This window comes from Zerene cesonia, unplaced genomic scaffold, assembly GCF_012273895.1.
Source record: "Zerene cesonia ecotype Mississippi unplaced genomic scaffold, Zerene_cesonia_1.1 Zces_u001, whole genome shotgun sequence".
NCBI classification, from domain to species: domain Eukaryota; kingdom Metazoa; phylum Arthropoda; class Insecta; order Lepidoptera; family Pieridae; genus Zerene; species Zerene cesonia.
Genome location: NW_024045131.1, coordinates 3,992,043 through 4,017,532, shown reverse-complemented (window position 1 = coordinate 4,017,532; position 25,490 = coordinate 3,992,043). Strand labels below are relative to the sequence as shown.

At 37.6% G+C, this 25,490-nt stretch overlaps 1 protein-coding gene across 5 annotated transcripts in view; it reads right to left on the bottom strand.

Moving 5' to 3' along the window:
• The window catches only part of LOC119838117 (fasciclin-3), a 96,672-nt gene that overhangs the window by 21,890 nt on the left and 49,292 nt on the right, over window positions 1-25,490 (bottom strand). For all 5 annotated transcript variants that reach the window (XM_038363938.1, XM_038363939.1, XM_038363940.1 and 2 more), the window contains exons 3-8: window positions 3,841-3,937; window positions 2,873-2,954; window positions 2,205-2,328; window positions 1,712-1,834; window positions 995-1,186; window positions 21-211 (exon numbers count right to left, since the gene is read on the bottom strand). In XM_038363938.1, the coding sequence (XP_038219866.1) occupies window positions 21-211; window positions 995-1,186; window positions 1,712-1,834; window positions 2,205-2,328; window positions 2,873-2,954; window positions 3,841-3,937 (809 nt within the window). The remainder of the gene's footprint in view (window positions 1-20; window positions 212-994; window positions 1,187-1,711; window positions 1,835-2,204; window positions 2,329-2,872; window positions 2,955-3,840; window positions 3,938-25,490) is intronic.

Here is a 25,490-nt window from a genome sequence, read left to right as displayed (position 1 = left end):
GTTGTTCGAGTGCAACTCACCAGATGCACCGGCTCGAGCGCCGCGACGGACGCGTCGTCGTTCCGCTGCGGCGCGTCGAGCACCAGCTCGCCAACGGTCCACTGCGCCGCAGGCGGCGGGTTCGACCGCACGGTCACGTTCAGCCGGCCCTCGGCGCCGATCTTGAGGCCGAATATAGTCAGCGGACCCGGCTCCGTCCGCTTGGGCGGGTCTGGAAGGGATTGGACATTATATCATAGCGTCTTGAAGGTATTGAATGAGACAAATTATATGATAAAAAATAATTACACTATCATTTCACACTAATATTATAAAAGTGACAGTTCGTTTGTTTGGATGTTTGTCCGTGAATCACGCTGAAACTACTGAACGTATTTTGATGAATTTTGGTATTCCGACAGGATATAAGCTGACTTGGGTGATTTTATTACGATTAAATGAAAATCAAATAGACAGTTAATAAATCATATGTAAATGTCCTAATTTCACACAGGCAAAGCCGCGGGCGGAAGCAAGTAATGATATAAAGCTCAAGAATTTGTATGTTTCTCTGGTTGAAAGCGTTAATCTCAGGAATAACTGGCCCGATTTGAAAAATTATTTCAATGTTTGATAGCCCATTCATTGAGGACGACTATATATTTACCACGGGCGACGTCGGAGCGGACTGCTAGTATATCACAAACAGTAGATTTGTGATATACTAGCAGTCCGCTATATTGTATATAAAGATATTAGGGGTTAATTACAACACAAGAAGTCCAAATTCGAACGTACCCTTACAGAATTAACGATATTTTAATTTCCTGCGGCTCGTCTGGGCGAACCCACCAATATTAACTACTCATACTTTTTGGGGGTACTTGGCAATAGGTAAGGTACCTTCCCTTACAAAAATCTGACGCGCTCGAGTTAATCCCAAAATCCCCTTGAACTCCCCTACTATAAATAGTAAAATTATGCAACGACGGTTAAAAATATTACCAATACTCACAGTACACAACCAGCTGCCTCGCGGCTTCTCTCGGGCTATCCAGCGCCTCGTGCTCAGCTCTGCACATCAGCCTCTTGCCATGGTCATCCGCACCTATGTTCATGGTGATGTTCTGACTGATGGTCTCCAGGTCCAGGCCCGGTTCTGATGAAATTATCGGCGCGTGCACTCCGGTCAATATTTGAATGTCGTCTGAAAATATATAAAATATACATTTAGAAATTGAAGACTTTTTAACGGATTTTAAACGCGATTCGCGCTTTATTCATTACTAGCTGCGCCCCGCGGTTTCACCCGCGTACGTCTGTATCCCGTAGGAATATCGGGATAAAAAGTTACCTATATGTTATTCCAGTTGTCCAGCTGTCTACGTACCAAATTTCAATGCAATCGGTTCAGTAGTTATGCTCATACACATACATCCATCCTCACAAACTTTCACATTTATAATATTAGAAGGAAGGATGATTAAGACAAGTGTTTTAGATGTAGGTAAAATCCTAAGAAAGCATATTTTTTAGATTTTTAACATTGAAAACGGTTCTTTGGAATTTACATGTTCTTTGTACCAAAACAACAACAAAGAAAAACAAAGTAACCAAGTAGTAAAATCAAGCTTCACAACTCTTTCTACTTAACCTTACTTATTTAAATATGAAACTTATCAAAGGCTCTACTTAACTTCTTAACTTAACTTACGAACATACTTAAACTTACCCAAAAACCACGTGATCTTAGCAGCGGGCCTGCCATTGGGGACAATGCACTGGGCCATGAGAATGTCCCCCTCTTTGAAGTTGGACTGCGGGGGTGAAATCAACTGGGGGTTGCCGGGGGGCTCTGGGGGTTGGTTATTAAAATAAATTATTTATTTGGTAGCGTAAGGGCTTGAACTAGAAATTATTTAATTTATTGATCTAGTTGTCAATGATTGATTGGATTTAATTAAATTGTTTCATGAATATAAATGGACCAAGTAATAATTAAGGTAGCTTATATATTTTAAAATAAATTGGATAATTAATGAATGAAACAAGCATTAATGAATAAATAATACAGTAGAATTGATAACCTCATGCTTTTTTGAAGTTGATAAATCTAATCTAAATTAAATCAATGAATGTTTAATTTTAGGAGACTAAAAAATATATTCAAGTCTGGTCCCACGTGTTTGTAATATTTTATTAATATTTCTGAATGAATAACTTACTCGCAACCACCAGCCTCATAGTGGCCGTGACTTCGATGCTACCGCTCTGCGGTGGTAGCAAACAGGATATGTTACCATTCCACTCTTCTTTTATGTGCTTTATGTGCGCTCCGCATTCGCCGAACTGTAATTGCATAAAAGTTGCATCAGATTCTGTCGAGCCGTTTTTGTGTTTTGATGTAAAATGTATTTAACGATAAATTAAGGAATGCACGACGAATGCTTAAATTTTTTTGCGACAGAATAAAACGAAAGGGACTAACAATATTGGACACCCATCCAATTTATGCCCGTGCTAACCATTGCTTATCCTCGATTTTTTATTAGTTCTTATCTTATTATATATATATATATATATATATATATATATATATATATATATATATATATATATATATATATATATATATATATATATATATATATATATATATATATATATATATATATATATATATATATATATATATATATATATATATATATATAAATATATATATTTTCTTTACAGCCAAGTAGGTGATCAGCCTTTCGTGTCCAGCCAGACCGAGACTTTAAGTCCCCATCAGGAATCGAACCTAGAACAGCTCAGTTCTACGACGCGTTAACCACTGTACCAAGGAGGCATGACCGCCGCAATATATAAAAGCGGTAAGTAAACTACATACCTTCAAACCCTGCCCAGCGTACACCACTTCCTCATCTTGATTAGTGGGTATCAGTCTGTATGATGTGGTGCCCACTGTCATTCTGAAAAATAAATTATATTTATTAGAATACTTTATTATTTTTATTGAAGAGAAACTTCTTTAGAATCGTTGTGATTTCAAACCTGATGCAACGGAAAAAACGACAGGTAAGAGACACAAATACACAAATGTGTAGAATGAAGCCGGCAAAGAATGAGACAGAAATATACACACATTTTCATATTATATATATATATTTGTCTCATTCTTTTGTCGATTTACTGAAGATTCACTTCTATCGTGTGTGTGCACACACTTTTTTTTAATATGGGAGTCGAGCACGCTTTGGCACGAATTGGGCCAGCTCGCACCGGGGAAGTACCACACCCCCACAGAAGACCGGCGTGATACAGTAGCGAGCTACTGTGTTTCGTGCGGTGCGTGGAGGAGCCGGAGGCCATTATGCTTTACTTACTCTTTTCTATTGTTATAGGTATGATAAAGCGAAGGGACTGGTTCGAATCCCGCCTCAAAATCTTAGTATTTCTCTTTATAAATAATTAGAAAACCTCGGCCCCCTTTTCTATCTTTAATCTTCTTTATACATAATAGTCTAAACATATTTTTATCACGCTTTCATCAGCTTCTTATTTGTTTATATGTTTGTTTGTTACCGACACCTTTACACTTGATTTTATATGACCAGACTGAATTCAAACTTCACACACTTATCAAGGATCGGTGACAATACAATAATTTCATGAGTTTATTTTATTATGATGCGTAGGAACGCCAGGATTGAATAACTTCCTTACCTATATACTGTATATAAGACAATTTAGTTGATTCTGTTTAGTGGATTTTTGGTTTGTTTTTAAATTATATTTACTCTTATGTATAAAACTATACCTGGATTTAAATCTAGTTTTAAAACTGCAATTACTTACCGACAGGAGTCGATTGGGTATGGCACTTTACACAGCACAGTGAGATCATCTCCCACCCTTCTCACAGCCTCCCGGGGGGTGATATCTACGGTTTGAGCTGGAAAAATAAAAAAAAAGTGGTTATTTATTTGTATCATATGATAGACTAGCGGTTCGCCCCGGTTTCACCCGTGGTACACATGTATAGCCTTTAGCCTTCATCAACGAATGGGCTATTTATAAGGAATTTTTCAAATCGGACCAGTAGTTACTGAGATTAGCGCGATAATCTCTTCAGCTTTATAGTATTAGTATAGATAGAGTAAACCTATTTAAAATGATTAATAACGAAATAATTATTAATTCATTCATTTCACTTGAAACTCAAACCGTACATCACTACATATTATAAAGCAAACTCACTTCCCACGCTTTCCCTGTGTATGTATGTACGATTAGATCTTTAAAACTACACAACATACTTTGATAGGTTTCTTTTTAATAGGTACAGTGATTCAAGAGGAAGTTTTTTATGTACAATAACATCTATTAAACAACTCCGAATTTAACGCATGCGAAACCGCGGGCAAAAGCTAGTTTTATTACTAAAACCAATTGCCAAAGCGACTATCTCACAAAATACAGTTGGAAATCATCCGGTTCACTGCCCGTGTACCGGGTTGGACTGGCTCGATCCGGTTATATCCGGTACGCAGCGGATAAAGTCGGTTCTGTATGTATGCGCTGTTATTTACTTCAGCTGTAGAAGTTGATTCTGAGGTCGAAATTAAACTTATAAATTTACTAGCTGCGACCCGCGGTTTCCCCCGCGTGCGTCTGTATTCCGTAGGAATATCGGGATAAAAAGTTGCCTATATGTTATTCCAGTTGTCCAGCTGCCTACGTGTCAAATTTTATTGCAATCGGTTCAGCAGTGTTTGCGTGAAAGAGCAACAAACACACACACATCCTTACAAACTTTCGCATCTATAATATTAGTAGGAGTAGGATAGGACCTTCTTTTTTTTTTTTTTAATGTCATAGCGGACTGCTGAACTGGTGGTTCGTCTGATGGTAAACGATCACCACCGCCTATGAACATTCGCAGAGGCTCAGACGCATGTGAATGCGCTGCCCGCTTTTAAGGGATAAGGGATCAGGAAAGGATTGATGACTGGAAAGAAGGAATGGACTGGGAAGGGCTAGGAGAAGGAGATAGGCCTCCGGCTCCCCCACTCACCGCACGAAACAATAGCCAGCTATTATTTCACGCCGGTTTTCTGTGGAGGTGTGGTACTTCCCCGGTGCGAGCTGGCCAAATTCGTGCCGAAGCGTGCTCGACACCCACAATAAATTTCAATTAGACTTCTATGGAAGCACTTTTGAATAGTCATAACATAGTTTTTTAGTTGTTTTATTTGTAGTTTAAGTTAATAGATTGTTTGGGTAAAATCCAATATATTAAAGGTTTGTACATTTGTTAAAGTAAATAAATTGTTTGGGTATAAACAATAACAAACGTTTAAAATAATCAGCTGATTTTAGACCAAATTGAAATGAGACCACAAGCGAGTTATCAACTGTCAAACTAAAAGTGAATCATAAAAATCGGTTCACCCGGTCGCAAGATCTAAGTTAACCTTCAGAAAAAATACAATCGAATTGAGAACCTTGGCATTTTAAATAAAGATGATTTTAATAAATAAAGACGATTTTAATAAATAAAAATCATCTTTGATTGTTATTATTATTCGTTGGTCAGATGCTAGAAATCGCAATAAAAAACCGTTAAAAACATTTCATCACATTTTACACAACGTAGGTGGGCAAGTAGCGAAATTTTTTAACTTGCAACAAAATTAAACGGAACAAAAGAATTTCTTTAAACCGAAAGCAATTTTGTATTGTTCCAGCGCCGGTTGCAATGCCTAGGCATCCGGTAAAACCTAGAATATTACATTCTACCTTTTCCTGAGATAAATGCTAGGTTTTACAACGGTTATGCTATTTGGTTACTGCATACCTACGTATAAACACTAAACACTAGGTCTAGAACGCGACTTCGTTCATAAAAATACAAAAAAAAACTATCTTCGTAACATGTCTTTGCTCATAAAACATAACATGAAGTATATTATTCTAAGTTAAGTGAGTATTAACGTAGCATTAAACATCGTCAAAATCGGTGCAGCAGTTATTGCGTGAGAAATTAATTAACACATCTTTGCAAAATTTTGATAGTAGATCCACTTGTTTATTTAAAATTGCATCATAATTAGTATAGCAATTAGATATCGTCAGAATTTTTAACATTAAGTATATTGGATATGTAAAAAGCAGTGGTGGCTCAGTGGTGAGAACCTCGGACTTTAAAATCGATAAGTCGGGGTTCGAGACCGAGCGAGCGTGCGGGAAATAAATTGATTTTTCAATTTATCTGCTCATGTGGATAACATCGTGAGGAAACCGGCATGTCTAAGACTCAAAAAGTTCGACGACATGTGACATCTGCCAACCCGCACTTGGCCAGCGTGCTGGATTACGGCCTGAACTCTCATAGGAGGCCTGTGTCCCAGCATTGGGGAACATCTATGGGCTGATGATGATGATATTGGATATACTTTATTGATTATTAAATGAGAATTTAATATATTTTTAAGTTAATTAAAACCAAAACACCTGACCTACAAACAATTATATCGGTTAACTAATTTTGTTTGTTCGTTCATGTAACAAGGATTGCTGGAAACCTTCTAATGTACAAGACAATTGACTGCGCCTGTATGACTTCATGCAATCAACTTAATATGGAACAGGGAAATGCGTGGAGTTGCTGTTTTCTTGTATTTTTAACACGCTTTTATTAGCTTCACGTCGTTTGTATGAAATAGATTGAATTCCAACTCTGTACACTTATCGCGGATCGGTGACAATACAATAATCTTATCCTGATTAGGAACGCCCGAATTAAACGATTTTCATATACTTATTTACATATTTATTTATTTATTTATTTATTTAATAATGTGTATGAGATTAAGCGAGACAGTTTATGCGATTTATTAGTTATTTCTTTACAGAATATTTATTAGTTATTTAAACTATAGTAATTATAAGGGATACAAATAATTTGGACGTAATTATGATGTTCTGTGATTTTCCACAATTTCTGTTTGAACATAGACAGTATAAACGAAGTATAGGTGGGTGTTTAGTATACATGTAGTAAAGTTCGTAGAAAAACTAAACTACTACGTGTAAAGCTGGGGCGGTCAACTGGTCAACTGGTTAACTAACCATCCACCCCAGCTTCACCCGAGGTACATATATGGGCTTCCTCAATAAATGAACTATCTAACATTGAAAGAATTTTTCAAATCAGACCAGCAGTTCCTGAGATTGGTTCAAACAAACAAACTCTTCAGCTTTATAATATTAGCATAGATTAATATTTCCTGACAAAGTATACGAAGACGTCTCCACACATTTCTCTGTGCCATCCTATCTGTTTACAAAATTGACATTATTAGAAGTTATGTAGGTCACGTCGACACCATCCGTGAGTTCATTTACAATGACCTGACATATTAAGTGTTTGACTTAGCGTTCCATGTAAAACCTACCTATTAAGTTAAGTATATAAAACTACTTAAGCTTAACTTAAAAACTACACTAAACGTTTTTTATTTATACTAGCTGCGCCTCGCTGTTTTACCCGCGTAAGCCCGTAACCCGTAGGAATATCGGGATATAGTTTCCTATGAGTTATTCCAGTTGTCCAGCTGTCTACGTGCAAAATTTCATTGCAATCGGTTCAGTAGTTTTTACGTGAAAGAGTAACAAACACACACATCCTTACAAACTTTCGCATTTATAATATTAGTAGGATAGTACGAAGTATGATATACTATTTTCCCTTCATATATAATTCTCATGTCACATGTTTGTTATCATATTCCTCCGAAACGACTGGACCGATTATCATGAAATGGCACGTCTATGATCTCATTATACATTTCTTTAGAGCAAGTTTTATGCAAAGGCTGGCCATCCCTAGTAGAGGTTTGAAACTACCGTCAATAAGAATTCATTAAAATTGGTGCAGCATAGTACTGAGTACTAAACATCCAAACAAACAAATTTCAAATATTAAAATAGTAATTTCTCTTAAATGTCAAATAATAACAATCAAACATAATAACTTCAAGTAAATATAACCCTCCATACAATGTATTGTATATAATAAGAGAAGGTCCAATGATACTTATTTATTCATACGCAGCAACCCTAGCCACAATTTGCGAGGGTTGCCACAAAGCGAATAATTATTACAAATGATATATCTATATTACGTATACACAGGGGAGTATCTATTTGATTACTACTACAAGTTATAGTACTAGCTGCGCCCCGCAGTTTCACCCGCGTAAGTCCGTATCCCGTAGGAACATCGGGATAAAATGTTGCCTATATGTTATTCCAGTTGTCCAGCTGTCTACGTACCAAATTTCATTGCAATCTGTTTAGTAGTTTTTGCGTGAAAGAGCAACAAACCCTTACACATCCTTACAAACTTTCGCATTTGTAATATTAGTAGGATTATTAGGAAAAAAAGCATAAATCTTCTAATATATAAAATTCTCGTGTCACAGTTTTCGTTGCCATACTCCTCCGAAACGGCTGGACCGATTCTTATTAAATTTTGTGTGCATATTGGGTATGTGTGAGAATCGGCCAACATCTATTTTTTATCCCGATATTCCTACGGGATACGGACTTACGCGGGTGAAACCGCGGGGCGCAGCTAGTTTCTTATAGTTAAGTGTATTTTTAATGGATCAAGTCGTTTTCGACGTTTATTATATCTATCTAGAGATATTAAGGAAACATTATTTATTGCTGTTAAGATATATATTATATTTAAAAGAAATTGGATATAATAATGGTCAACTTGAAGCGAAATTAAAACTGAAAGTCTAAAATATAGCAAGTAAATATATACCTGTGGATATTAATGAAGTTAAATCTCTTTTTTATGTCATAGCAGGCAACTGAGCTGGTGGTTCGGCTGATGGTAAGCGATCACCGCCCGTGAACAGAGCGGTAGTGCCTCTGTGAATGCGCTGCCCGCTTTTAAGGGGTAAGGGATAAGGAAAGGATGGATGATTGTTAAGAAGGAATGGGCTGGGTGAGCAAAAGGAAATAGGGCTCCGGCTCCCCCACTCACCGTACGAAACACAATAGCATGCTACTATAATTAATATCTTCTCTTCATTATGAGACGAAAACTATCATGGTATAAATATAAGGATAATTTTTCAAAAGTTTAATCTTAAGCTTGAATATCACACTAACATTATTAATGTGAAAGTTTGTTTGTTTGTCAGTCAATCACGTTGAAACTACTGAACGGATTTTGATGAAATTTGGTATACAGACAGGGTAAGAGCTTAGGTGATAGGATAATTTTTATCATGATTAAATGCTCCTTGATATAAAACAGGAATCTCAATACCCGGACGGAGCCGGGACGCGATTAGCATAAAGTAAAAAACTCGAATGCGACACCCCTAATTACGAGGGTTGGACAAAGTGGTTTTATTGAGTGGTAACGACTAACGATATGGGGTAGGCATTAGACTAATGATTCCCTTGGGGCGTATTATTAAAATATATTTACTAACTAGCCGGCGCCCGCGGCGTTGCTTGTATTATTATTGAAAATATATTTACTTGTATACATATTTTTTTTTACAGAAAAAGTGTAGAGCAAGCGAAGTCGCATGCATTAGCCACTTGAAAGCAAAATATTTTCTACATTTCATATATCTGCATGTTTGTAATATCGGAATAAAAAGTTGCCTATAATATGTTATTCCAGTCGTCCAGCTATCTACGTACCAAATTTCATTGCAATCGGTTCAGTAGTTTTTGCGTTAAGGAGCAACAAACGCACACATCCTTACAAACTTTCGCATTTATAATATTAGTAGGATAGGATTGAAGCACAGCGCCATTGACCAACATTAACTAAAACTAAATTTATGCATTAACATTCAACCCGCAGAGTCAAAGTAGTTTTACATATAAATTGAGTTCTCCCTGGATAATAAAACTTTACCATTATAAATAGAAGCTGTACCCGCGGACGGAGCCGCGGTAAAAGCGTGTGTTTCTATAGCTCATGTGTAACATTACTTCTAAGTATCATCAAAATCCGTTCAGTAATTTTCGTGGGAAAGAGTAACAAGCATACATTCATTCTCATAAACATCGCATTTATTTATTATATTTATTTTATTATGTTGGTCGGAATTAAACAAGAAAATTATAGACCAAAAAGGAATATTTATTTGTTTTTTTAATTAAGAAAAAAATTAGAGGTTTAAAGTTTAACACTATTTTAATTTTTTGATATATTATTCTTTTTTTTTTGTTTCCTGCTATTTTAAGGGTTGCTTGGTAGAGATCGCCAACTAGCGATAAGGCCGCCTTTTACCCACTTTTAATGTAATGTTTTAGTTGCTTGTTTGTTGTTATTAGCAATAAAGAATTTCATTTCATTTCATATTTACATATAAATGTAATTTTTCTGTTTTTCTTTGAAAAGGTAGTACGTTATTTATATTAGGGGCCATCCATAGATTACGCCACGAGTAATGGGTTTTTAGCGCCTCATCATAAAACAATTCATCAATTTAAAATACATTAATAAATTATAACATTGAAAATATATTTACTTGTATATAGATTGAACAAAATTTAAATTAACATTGACATCTATGTAACGACTGTACCGATTTCGATATAACTTTGCAACAAGACACAGATATGTAGTTTAAAAACACTCCACATTTTAAGGGTATAAATAAAAACAGAACAATACCACCCCCTTAAAATTTGAATACCATATATTTAACAAAGAAAATATCACTTGCGTTTTTTTTATTAAAAAAAAAATCGAACCCCAATACCAAAATTACGGTCCCCATCTCGAGCAATGATAGATAAAACCACTGAACCGTTCAAATACAGTGTGTGACAATCGAGTCATAATATATGCACCCTAGCGGACCCAGGGCTACCGATTCGGTGTATATGATTTGTGGATTTTTGGGACTTGAATTTTTTTGAATTACTTTATATATTATAATTATTTTTATCTAATATATAAAATTCTCGTGTCACAGTTTTCGTTGCCATACTCCTCCAAAATGGCTTGACCGATTTTGATGAAATTTTTTGTGCTTATCCGGTATCTATGAGAATCGGCCAACATCTATTTTTCATACCCCTAAATGATAAGAGTAAGGCAGAACAGCGTTTGCCGGGTGCAGCTAGTATTCTATAATTTTTATATAGAAATAGCTTGATGTTTCCAGGTCTAGGTGTTGTGATATGTGATAATTCAGGCTGTAATCTATACCTATGTCACATTTCGTACAGATTTTAGTAGCCAGAATATTCTCAAAATTTTTCGTGTTTTACTTTATGAGTTGATATCACTTTATTCTTATATTGATGTTCCGAACTTTATTTTTTTACAATAATATTATATTAATGGAATAATATACTTGATTATTTATAGGGAAAGAAGATAGTTGTGCGAAGAATAAAGTACTATAGAAAAAACAGTTACTGAAGGTAGTCGCATATACACAATTCAGGCAAGTGTTACTGACTTCAAATTATCAAAAACTAGCTGCGCCCCGCGGTTTTACTTGCGTAAGTCCTTATCTAGTAGGAATATCGGGATAAAAAGTTGCCTATATGTTATTCCAGTTGTCCAGCTGTCTACGTACCAAATTTCATTGCAATCGGTTCAGTAGTTTTTGCGTGAAAGAGCAACAATCACACACACATCCTTACAAACTTTCGCATTTATAATATTAGTAGGATATATAAAAAATCACAATAAAACACAACACTATAAATCCCAAAACCGTGGTTACCCCAATTAACAAGTACCCTCTTATTTGGTTACAGATTAGCGGTCGCATCCAACGCGTGTCCAATTACAATGCCGTCAATTTGTATGTATATCTCTTTATTGTGCTATAGCTGAAACGACTGGCCCCATAACGGTAGTATTTGTATTTACGCAACTATTCCAGTTTGTGATTTTAACGGATTTCAATCGCGATTTATCGTTTAGCACTTGACCTGAATTGTTATTTCCACAACGAGACATGGGAAGAAAAGAAAAATCTTAATATATATAAATACTAGTTATTATTTATAGTTTTTAAAGTTACAGCAGGTAAATGAGCTGGTGGTGCGCCTGATGGTAAGCGATCACCCGTGAACAGAGCAGAGGTAGTGCCTCTGTGAATGCGCTGCCCGCTTTTAAAGGATCAGTGATAAGGAAAGGATTGATGAAGGGACAGAAGGAATGGACTGGGATGGGTGAGGAAAAGGAAATGAGCCTCCAGCTTCCCCACTCACACGCATGCTAGTATACACGGTATTTACATGCAATCAAAACGAAATTTACCTACTTAAGTCTTATTGTGACCTACCAATGCTTTATTTCACCAATAAACAACTCAAGCTGTTTGTCTGTCACTAGAGAACGTCACTACGGAACAGCTGTACCCGACGCAACAAAGTGCATTACGCAGAACAAAAACTACTCACGACCACAAACACTCGAACGGACAAAAGCCTCCTGCGCATCTGCGCTCGCTGTGACGTCACGGGAGCTTTGGTCACACTAGCGGGACTGTAGGGCTGTGCCTAACTATTCGCATCTAATTAAAAAAAAAAAATTAATAATCCTACTAATATTATAAATGCGAAAGTTTTAATCCCGATATTCCTACGGGATATGGACTTACGCGGGAGCAACCGCGAGGCGCAGCTAGTACCTAATAATCCTACTAATATTATGAATGCGAAAGTTTGTGAGGATGTATGTGTGTTTGTTGCTCTTTCACGCAAAAACCACTGAACCGATTGCAATGATATTTGGTACGTAGACAGCTGGACAACTGGAATAACATATAGGCAACTATTTATCCCGATATTCGTACGGGATACGGACTTACGCCGGTGAAAACGGAGGCGCAGCTAGTATTATATATGCGAAAGTAACTGTGTGTCTCTTCTTCAAGTCTAAACGACTGGACTGATTTGTATATATAGTATGTTTAGAAGATAAATTAGAGACAATATTCCATAACATACATAAAAATTAATTATAAAAAATAGCGAAACCGCCTTCAGAACTAAACCAAATTTACACGAGGCCAAACAAAAGAAAACCAAATTTACACGGGGCCAAGCAGGAAACACCAGCTTTGTGTTTTAAATTCAAAAAGCTTTATCGAAATCGGTTCACCCAGTCGAAAGCACTACGCTAACAAACAAAACTCACGATTTGAGAACCATCTAATTTTTTGAGTCATTCGAAAACTCATTCTTCAAGATATTTCTGAATTAAAAAAAAACTAAAACGGATGTAGGCATCCGTCCCATGCCCCACTAGGAACCCAGTATAATGGACTTCCTGCCACGCTCCAGGGCCAAGGGTAGCCAGTGGGGCAGAAACTATTTCATGTGACAGTATTTACATATACATCGTGGGGGCCATTATCTGATCTTTGAAACTTTATGAGTATCTCTTATATACAAGATGCGTCCCGCGGTTTCACCTGCGGATAAGATTTTAGGAAAAACTTTCGTACCCTTTTTCAATCTATAAGGGGTCTGGAAATAAACTTAAAAAAAAAAACTTAAATGACCTTCAAAGTCTAGATTAAATTGGGACCACATGGGGTCAGTCAAAAGTTATGAGGAAACAAATACAAAAAATATAGGCGAATTGATAACCTCCTTGTTTGAAGTCGGTTGAAAAGTAGTTCCGTTCGCCATTACGGAAAACGTTCACTTTTTATACACAACTTATAAACCGTGGCGTCGCTTGCGTGATTCTAAATAATCCATTTGGCATTTTGTACGTGTAAATAACATGCTATTTTTAAATGTCCTAATAATTTTAACAATTGACCTGTTGGTGCAGTGGTTGGTGACTGGATTCTGTTGCTAGAGGATGTGGGATCGAACCTAACGAATGAAAATTTTGTATTTCGGCTTTCAATATGTACGTATGTTTAATTTGTTAGAAAACAAAGAAAAAGGCATTTATTTGATTTATTCATTTCCAAATGTATGGCATATGTTTGACAGTTTCACATGACAAGCTATGCTACTGCAAGCTATGTTACATAAAACATCAGTAAATATGTAGAAATTAAAGACTTTAACGGATTTAAAACGCGATAAAATCCGTTAAAATCTGCCTAATTTCTAAATTTATCGCATAAAATCAAACACAGGGAAACAAACTATCACTATATATTTCGCATTTGACATACCCTACGTTACATCATATTATTAAATACAAAAATCCAATCCTAATCCACCCTTATTACAAAAAAGGGGTATATTTATTAAGTAAGTGACAGCCCTAGCTAACAGGGTGTCCAATAAAAAACAGATTAGAACCGCAACGTGATCGCACAATGATCTGTTGGGGCTTTGATGTGACAACCCTTGGGGACATGAAGGATTAACTGGTTTTATTAAGCCCAGTAGCGAAATAGTATCTATTTCTATGATACTAGCTGTGTTATGCGGTTTGCCTCGTTTTCTACTACTCGCTAATAGTAAAAAAGATTTTCTACTAAACTACTAAAACTATTTTTTAACCGATTGCAATGAAGTTTGGTACGTAGACACTTTACATCCGGATAACTTTTTATCGCGATATCCCAACGGGATACGGACTTACGCGGGTGAAACCGCGGGGCGCAGCTAGTCTATCTATACTATAATAAAAATGGTCGAGGTCAAATTTTCTACATTGAAGATATTTTGTGGGGCGTTTTATTGTGAGTACTGAAGTATAGAATGCAATTGAAAATATTTTTTTTCTGTCTGTCTGTCAGTATCTCGGATCATGCAAAAACTAATGAACGGATTTTGATGAAACTTGGTATGGTTATAGCACCTACTCTCAGATAGGATCTTATTTACTTTTTATCCGGGAAATCGGTACGGTGTCTGAGGGGGGAGGGGTGAAAGTCAATCTAAGTATTTATTGACAAACGCGAACGAAGTCGCGGGTACAGCTAGTACCTGCTATATCCCATTACCCACGGATACACCAAAAAAATACATCAAAATCGTAACAGCGTTTTACGAGCAACATAAACATTTCTAGTTCAATGAACACACGCGATAAGCAATAAATAAATTGTCTCACAATGGATTCGAACTCGAGACCGGAAGTCATTACGACTCAGAGGGACTTCAGAGTACTGGGCTCGAGTCCCGAGGGTGTGTCAGATATATTTGTGTCTATTAAAATAAATGTCTCCTTATTAAAATACTACCCTCTCGCCCCGTCTCCGCCCGTATAAAAACTTAATTCCAACGTATATTGCATCGTCAAATTCAAATTCAATTCAAATTTGAGTTTGATTTTAAACTGCATTTGAAAATAATCAAATGTCTCATAAACTTTCGCATTTCACATTGGTGACCCATCCACTTCCAGCTACGCGTCAGTCGCTTAACCTACATTATCATATCGCAAGCGGTAAATACGATTTAAAGAATTGTTTATCTGTTTGCATACTTCTGAGAACCTCTTGGTTCGTGCTTCGCGTGCCCAATGTCATACGGCACGATATTCTATATATATTATATACACGTGACAGCTGAATCGGTTTTGATTTGTTCACATTAATGCGACTAAAGAAACCATATAAAGATAAATAATTAAATATATTTTTTATAGAAATTTCTCGCAACTCTATAGCGCCAATTAAGAAAAAATTTTAACCGTTTCACTACATAGTACAAAATAAAGTCGCTTTCTCTATCTCTATATGTCCCTATGTCCCATAATCTTTAAAACTACCTAAAAATCATATTTTTTAATAGATAGAGTGATACAAGAGGAAGGTTTATGTATTATAACATCTTATAACTTCTCCGAATTTAACGCGTGCGAAGCCGCTGGCAAAAGCTAGTATTTAATAATCTAACAACCAACTAAACCAGCTTTAAATTGTCAGAACTATAGCAATTAGAAAAAGCAGTGGTGGCTCAGTGGTGAGAACCTCGGACTTCAAAATCGATAAGTCGAGGTTCGAGACCGGGCGAGCGTGCAGGAAATAAATTGATTTTTCAATTTATCTGCGCATGTGGATAACATCACCACTGCTTAAACGGTGAAGGAAAACATCGTGAGGCAACCGGCATGTCCAAGAATTAAAACTTCGACGACATGTGACATCTGCCAACCCGCACTTGACCAGCGTGGTGGATTATGGCCTAAACCCTCATAGGAGGCCTGTGTCCCAGCAGTGGGAACATATATGGGCTGATGATGATGATAGCAATTAAGACTACACAGGAGGCACCAGCTTTCACGAATCACCCATCGGTTCACTCATTACTTACAAAGTTCAGAAGCGACAAACACAAAAACCAGACAAATTGACACCCAGTTTTTCCATGTGATCACACCAATATGTCCCAACGTATCTAGGCCACCGCTTTACCGTGTCGTATCGTACAACGGGCACACGCTAACTGTAAATTAACCGTGTCAAATGTAACAGACTTCAATGAACATTACGGCGTTCTGGAGAGGTGCGAGCGAGACGGCTGCAGTGTGCGAGGGAGAGGCACGAGAATGTAAACAATATTTGTATGGAAACTATCTTTCCGCCCGCGGATTTGCGCGCGTTGTCGCAGGATAGATAGACCCGGGGTTTTCCACGCATTTCCCTTTACCGTTTGATTTCCGGGATAGAAACTTTCCCATGTCCGTCTCCTGGGTTTAAGCTACCTCTGCACAAATTATCAGCCAAATCGGTTAATTCGTTCTTGAGCTATATATAGTGTTACTAACACAACTTTCTTTATCGTTTGTTTTATCCCGGATATCCCACGGGAACGGGAATATGCGAGGAATTCGTTGCTGCGACTATGCGGGCCAAGCCGCGGGCGGGAAGCTAGTCATAAACAACTGTAGCATTAAACGCAATCAAATGCAACCTCCCCATTACAAGTTGGTCTAATTCCAACAGGCTGGTCTCGACAAGATCCAGTCAGGAAATTAAGCGTCAAAACTTCGTTAGAACTTTCGAGAACTTTCGAGAACGTTCGAGAACGTTCGAGAACTTTCGAGAACGTTCGAGACGATTCCAAACCTACAGAACGGAGACCAAGTAAGTTGGTCCAATGTCGTTTTACTTACGTGTAACTTACAACTGTCTCTTATAGTATGTACCTACTTGGTAATTGATTGTTAATGTTTTTTTATCCACTAGACGCTCGTCCCGGCTTCACCCGGATATCAAGACTGTTTTATCCCAAGGGAACATTTAATCGGAATAAAAAGTATCCTATCACCCAAGTCAGCTCATACCCTGTCTGTTTACGAAATTTCATCACAATCCGTTAAGAAGTTACAGCGTGATTGACGGACAAACAAACAAACTTTCACATTAATAATATTAGTGTGATATCACTCAGGTAGCACGTACATAGCCAACAGTGAAAGAATTTTTTAAATCGGTCCAGCAGTTCCTGAGATAAGCGCGTTTAAACACTTCAGCGTATAGAACCTCACCCTTCCCAGTCCATTCCTTATTTCCCTTCATCACTCGTTTCCTTAACCCTATTTATACTATTATGAAATTTACTAGCTGCGCCCCGCACTTTCAGCCGCGTAAGTCCGTATCCCGTAGGAATATCGGGATAAATTGCCTATATGTTATCCAGTTGTCCAGCTGTCTACGTACCAAATTTCATTGCAATCGATTTAGTAGTTTTCGCGTGAAAGAGCAACAAACACACACACATCCTTACAAACTTTCGCATTTATAATATTAGTAGGATAATATCATACTATTATGTTTCGTACAGTGAGTGGGGAAGCCGGTGGCCTTTTTCCTTTTCCTCACCCGTCCCTTCATCAAACCTTCCCTTATCCCTGACCCCATAAAAGCGGGCAGCGCATACGCAGAGGCACTACTGCTCTGTTCACGGGCGGTGGTGATCGCTTACCATCAGCTATGACATTAATAACACTATTGGACAAAACCCGCAATGTGTTACAGGATAAATGTCAAACTATCTATCTCTGTACCTTGAAATTCGCTTTAGTGGTTTAGGCGTGAAGGAGAGACAGTCAAACAGAGTTACCTTCACATTTTCAATAATAGAGGGGATTTTAAAGCGTTAATACAAGATTTCGGATTGGCTTCATCTTATCATAATTATAATGAAACCAACTTTCACGTATCACAAGTGGCTTAGCAATTTCCGATATCATCCATCAATTATCCCAAGTGAACGTGACTTCGAAAGCTGCAAGTGAAAGAGAAATTATCGTAAGCTTTAGTGGTTTTATAATTTACTAGCTGTTGCCCGCAGCTTCGCCCGCGCGGTCTTAATTCATTCTCATAGTAACTTTCATCCCCTATTTTATACCCTTGGGGTTAGAATTTATCAAAATCCTTTCTTAGCGGATGCCTGCGTCATAACATCTATCTACATGTCAAATTTCACTCCGATCCGTCCAGTGGTTTGGGCTGTGCGTTGATAGATCACTACGTCAGTTAGTCACCTTTAAACTACATATATTAATTAGAAGCGAAAGTTTTGTAAGTATGGATGGATGGATGTTTGTTACTCTTTCACGCGAAAACAGCTCATCGTATCTGTATATAATCTGCCCCATACCCCGCTAGGGGACACGGGACTATGTGGTATGTTATTTCTTTAAAATAATTGTATTTATTAGACATTTTATTACCATGTAATCATGATGTCTTCTAAACTTAAAAATCATTATTTATTACTAACCTATGGGCACAGATAATATATATCATTATCTTCATCATCATCATCATCATCAGCCCATATGTTCCCACAGCTGGGGCACGTGCCTCTTATGAGGATAAAATGCTGTATTTTAAACAATTTGACTTCCTACTCTAAAAAGTTCTCAAACTAGATTGCTTTTTTTGTGAATTCGGAGTAATTTAATAAGTGTAATACATATGAATCTTGCTAATGAATCAGTCTATCTATTTAAAATAACTCCATCAAAATCCGTCGCGCAGTTTTAAAGATTTAAGCATACATAGCGATATAGGGGCAGAGAAAGCGACTTTGTTTTATATGTAGTGATGACTACAATAAAACGCATCGTAAACGTCTGCAAAACACTCCCGTATGTTTACACAGCTCAAACAAGCATTTTGCATTTATATGAGTGCTGTTGAAGTACTGAACGTAGCGCAGCTATTTAACCGACTGCGAGGCAGGAATAGCTAAGCTTTCTAGATCCCGATTAAGATATGTTAAGTCGCGTTGAAGGAGATTTGACCGAGTTGTAAAAATGTTAGTTTGTGTTTTTAATCCCACGTCTACGCTAATATTATAAAGAGACATTTATCATTTGTATGTTTGTAACGTTTTTACGCAAAAACCACTCGACTGACTTTTATATTTATCTCTGTAGTGAAACGGCTTGATGTCGTTCGGTTTAACCACCAATGCCGAAATATCATCAAAATCAGTTTAGTGATTCGCGTGAGAGTAACCAGAATTAATTGTTATAAATTATTGCGTTTATGATATGCTAGCTGCGCCCCGCGGTTTCACCCGCGTAAGTCCGTATCCCGTAGGAATATCCGGATAAAAGTTGCCTATATGTTATTCCAGTTGTCCAGCTGTCTACGTACCAAATTTCATTGCAATCGGTTCAGTAGTTTTTGCGTGAAAGAGCAACAAACGTACACACATCCTTACAAACTTTCGCATTTATAATATTAGTAGGACTAGCTGTTCACCCGGGCTTCTCCCGTGGTACATATATAGACAATGTCGCTCAGTGGAAATTCAGCTTTCTAATGGTGATAGAATATTCGAAATCGGTCCAGCCGTTCACGCGTGATAACGTGAGCAAGGGAAAAGGGATTCAATAGGAAGAGAGTCACAGTCGCGGATGAATTTTAACCAGCTCCCGTGTCCCCTACACTAAAGCGGCTCGACAGAACACAGTGGGGTTTTGGTCGGTAAGAATCCGACATAACCCAGGGCTTTTCCCGGGGACAGTGTGTATCTATTTTTTTTTTTTTATGTCGTAGTCGGCAATGGAGCTGGTGGGTCGGCTGATGGTAAGCGCTGCCACCGCCCGTGAATATTTGGAGAGGCGTAAAGTCGATTACAGACCTTACGCCTCTACAAATGGATTGCCGACTTTAAATTGAGAAGGGATTAAGAAAGGATTAGTGAGAGGAATAAAGGAAAGGACTGGGAAGGGGAAGGAAAAGGATATGGGCCTCCGGATCTGGGGGCAGTGTGTATCTATACAAGATACTATAAAGAAAAGGAAGAGAACCATAACCAGTGACGAAGCTATCATAGGGCCAGGTGGTGCAGTGCACCAGGGCCCCGGAGCTCAGGGGGCCCTCTAACCTCAGCTTTGAAAGAGGGGAGGAAGGCGGAAAGAGGGGAGGAGGGCCCGATTCTTTCCCTATACACCAGGGCCCTTGTCCCTCTAGCTACGCCACTGGCCATAACCCACCTCGCACAGTCGGTTAAACGCGAAAAATCTTATGGATGATCACAGACGTCAGCCATTCCATACAATTGAGGATGATTAGTGAATCAACTGGCGTAATTGTCAAGTAGGCCGTAATTGGGTGGCCGAGAGGTTCACACGTCTAGTTAATTGTAGTGTAGGAGCTGGATGCTGTTTCCCGATCGGTGTGTGATTTGTAGACCGAGAGCTGATTGTTTCGGAATAAATTATACGCTTTTTTGCTGTTGGTTTTTAAGTCTTTTGATTGAAATGCTTATTATATGAGAGAAAGATTTAAATTCTAATTAATACATATTATTGTTATAAACAGTGGTGGCTCAGTGGTGAGAACCTCGGACTTCAAAATCGATAAGTCGAGGTTCGAGACCGGGCGAGCGTGCAGGAAATAAATTGATTTATTCAATTTATTTGCACATGTGGATAACATCACCATTGCTTAAAACGGTGAAGGAAAACATCGTGAGGAAACCGGCATGTCCGAGAATCAAAAGTTCGACGACATGTGACATCTGCCAACCCGCACTTGGCCAGCGTGCTGGATTATGGCCTGAACCCTCATAGGAGGCCTGTGTCCCAGCAGTGGGAACATATATGGGCTGATGATGATTGTTATAAACGGGTAGGTTTGGTAATAGTGTCTTAACATATTTAGATACCATGGATGCATAGATCCATGGATGGATGCTTTCACGTCAGCAGATTCAATTTATAGCCCAAGAGCTTGATCTCTCTTCCTTTACTTCTATAACAGAACTATTGTGCTGGAATCTCATCAGAATCTGTCTAACTAGACAGACTTGTATCAGAGAATATAAAACAAGGCTTACTTATTCGTATGTATGTCTTTACGTTACCGATATCCACTCCAGCTTATGCGTTATGATAATTACCTGAAAAAGAAACAAATAATTGTTTAATGGCATCAAATACATATTTCTCTGTATATATAAAATTTTCATGGCACAATGTTAGTAACCATATTCCTCCGAAACGGCTGGACCGATTCTCATGAATTTTTGTGGAACGGTAGGTCAGAGAATCGGACAACATCTGGCTCTCATACCTAATGATAAGAGTAACACAGAACAACGTTTGTCGTGTCAGCTAGAATCTACACTAATATTATAAGAATCTCAGGAACTACTGGTCTGATTTGAAAAAGTTTATCAATGTTAGATAGATTAATAAATTGTTATTAAGGGAGGTCTTAGGTTATATAAAGTCAGGTAAGGCGTAGGATAAAACCGGGGTTAAAGTTGGCACCTAATTTTTGAAAATTTATTAGCACTGCGCGGACGAAGCTGCGGGCAACAGCTAGTCCTATCCTACTAATATAATAATGCGAAAGTTTGTAAGGATGTGTGTGTGTTTGTTGCGCTTTCACGCAAAAACTACTGAACCCATCGCAATAAAATTTGGTACGTAGACAACTAGACAACTGGAACAACACATTGTATACGGACTTATTCGGGTAAAACCGCGGGGCGCAGCTAGTATATCATAAACTTAATTTCCAGCTACACAAAAGAGCTTAATAATGTTAAGTTCAGATCTATCATTAATCATACTTTCACGTACAGCGGATTATATCTGAGCTGTCAACTTAAACTTTCTTTTTCAATCTACATTTACTACAAATCCGACTGTTTCGATATAGCGATTGTGTATATTGATGCGAACGGACTGATAAAAGGCATCATTTATCATCTTTTGAGAAACCGTTACTAACTTCTTTTTAGTTTATTAGAAGGTTTTTTTTGTATTTTTTATGACATGGTTGGTTTTCTTATTATGTGTATATATTATGAGTCACTATATAAAAATTTACTATTTTTATAGAGTGTATATTGCATTGATTTAATTAGATCACTGGCTTAGTACATTTGAACCAACTTCAAAAAAGGAGGTTATCAATTCAACTGTATATATTTTCGGCAATGTTACCTCAGAACTTTCGACTGGGTGAACCGATTTTCACGATCCTTTTTTTATTTGAAAGCCTTGTGGTCCCATTTTTAGCTCCAGTTCTAACAACTAAATGACAATTTAGAAGCTATTTAGTTTTTTGATAAGAATAATTATTATTACACATAATATATAATAACTATTCCCAATACAAAAAAATTGACCAATCACAGCCCGCCATTAGCAATGCTCGCTATACCACCCATGTATTCAACACCCAGTAGTTTTTAAATACACAAAAACTGACATAAATTGATATTTCACGCCGCAACGATTTAGGCAATTGGCACAAAGATAATTTTATCTATAAAGCAAATGAATTGATAACAGAAGAAAACAATTTGATCTTTATAAGCGTTTAATGGGATTTATAATAGAGAAAATGTTTGCTGCAAATTTTAAGTAACGACTCTTAAGAAAGAAATAAAAATAAAGTATAATACATTTCACTTAGTGACATTAATATAATGTAAATGTTTGTTTGTTTGGATTTTTATCCGACAATCATCCTATTCTACTATCCTACTATCCTACTTCCTAATAATATTATAAATACGAAAGTTTGTAAGGGTGTGCGTGTGTTTGTTGCTCTTTCACGCAAAAACTACTGAACCGATTGCCATGAAATTTGGTACGTAGACAGCTGGACAACTGGAATAACATATAGGCTACTTTTTATCCCGTTATTCCTACGGGATACGGACTTACGCGGGTGAAACCGCGGGGCGCAGCTAATGTTTTCATAATTACATCGCGTGAAAACACACCTTAGCGTAATGAGCTGGCTTTCATGTGTCCGCCATTTTGGGTTCAACAATATGATTAAATAATTAGCTCTAACAATGTTGGTGTCACCTCGCTTAATCATTTTTATGGATAACTAGCTGCGCCCCGCGGTTTCACCCGCGTAACTCCATGTCCCGCAGGAATATCGGGATAAAAAGTTGCCTATATGTTATTCCAGTTGTCCAGCTGTCTACGTACCAAATATCATTGCAAACGGTTCAGTAGTTTTTGCGCGAAAGAGCAACAAACACACACACACATCCTTACAAACTTTCGCACTTATAATATTAGTAGGATAGTATATAGTAGGAAGGACTAGCTTATGCCCGCGGCTTCACTCGCGTTGAATACGCGTAGTATAGGATAGGAAGAAGGATAGTAGGACTATATGTTGCACACGGTTTTGTCCGTTTGGACATGCGACATTCTTCATCATTTCAGAAGCCTGTTTCTATATAACATCATATTTCTAGACAAAAATGATACTTGAAAATTGCTCAGTTGCGACGTGAAGAAAGACAAACAAACACATTTTCCCGTTTAAAGTATGCAATATAATTAAACATATTACAGACAAAATTAAAATAAATTAAATCTAATAACTAACCTACCCACAATCCAGCCTGTACATTTATCTCAATAGCAAATTTTATACAGATCTGTTCAGCTGGTTTCGCGTCAAAGAGCAACAAACTACCATCCTTATAACATACATTTATAATATTAAGAGAAAGTGGAAAAACATCAGAATCGGTTGCACTGTTTTCGAGTTTACCACACTCACACAGAATAATATGTGTAATACTAGCATTTCGTCCGCGGCTTCGCCCGCGTAGAATTCGCTTATACCGCGCGACATGGTGAGGAGTATTTTCTTTGCATTAAAAAGTATGGTTTGTTCTTTCCCACGTTCAGCTCCATCTTCATACCGAGTTTCATCAAAATCGGTTTGACAATAACGAACTTTCATCCCCTCTTTCAACCCTTTCTACCCTTTTTTCGCGATAAAAAGTAGCCTATGTCCATTTCCAAGTTCAGTGCTATCTTCATACAAAATTTTATCAAAATCGGTACAGTGGTTTAGGCGTGTAAGCGTAACAGATGGACAGACAGAGTTACTTTCGCATTTATAATATTAGTAGGGATGTATGTATGTGTGTATAGGCGAGCAGAACGGGGCGTGGTGCTTGTTAGCCATCAACCTAATTTCTTATACAGGCACATTAGAATTACCCAGGGAAATGATAACAGTATTTTCACAGGGGTGTGGTTTACACTTTACATATGGGCACTAGCGATCCGCCCCGGCTTCGCCCGTGATATATAGAACCCTGAGTGAAATATAGCCTACTAGCTGCGCCCCGCGGTTTCACCCGCGCAAGTCCGTATCCCGTAGGAATATCGGGATGAAAAGTTGCCTATATGTTATTCCAGTTGTCCAGCTGTCTACGTACCAAATTTCATTGCAATCGGTTCAGTAGTTTTTGCGCGAAAGAGCAACAAATGCACACACATCCTTACAAACTTTCGCATTTATAATATTAGTAGGAATTAGGATATAGCCTATATATATATAGCAGAATTTTAAAAATCGGTGCAGTTGTTACTGAGATTGGCGTGTTCTAACAAACTCTTCGCTTTTATAATATACTAGCTTTTGCCCGCGGCTTCGCACGCGTTAATTCGGAGTAGTTTAATAGATGTTATTATACATTTAAACCTTCCTGATGAATCACTCTATCGATTAAAAAACCCCATCAAAATCCGTTGCGTAGTTTTAAAGATTTAAGCATACATAGGGACATAGGGACAGAGAAAGCGACTTTAACGCTGTCTTCTTTTATGGGTAAAGGGATATAAAAAGACTGACGACTGGAAAGAAGGAATGGTATGGAACGGGTAAGAGAGAGGAAATAGGGCTCCGGCTCTCACTCCCACTGGCATGCTATGTCACGCCGGTCTCCTGTGGGGGTGTGGTACTTCCCCGGTGCGAGCTGGCCCAATTCGTGCTGGAGCGTGCCGCATAAGGCTGGATGACCGAGCTTTGCTCGGTTTAACTTCGTGAAGTTAGATTGTTTATAAGCGTTTTTTCCAAGATCGTTTAGGCATTTTTAAGTGAACACGTGCATTAAGAAGACACAAAACAATATAAACAATTAGTCTAAACTCAAAGCAAACACTCATTGACTTCGTTACTTAACAATTCGCCAATAATATATATACTTAGTCTGGCCATAAATACTGTTACACTTAATTATAAAAAAATATTACATTTGAATTTCGAATC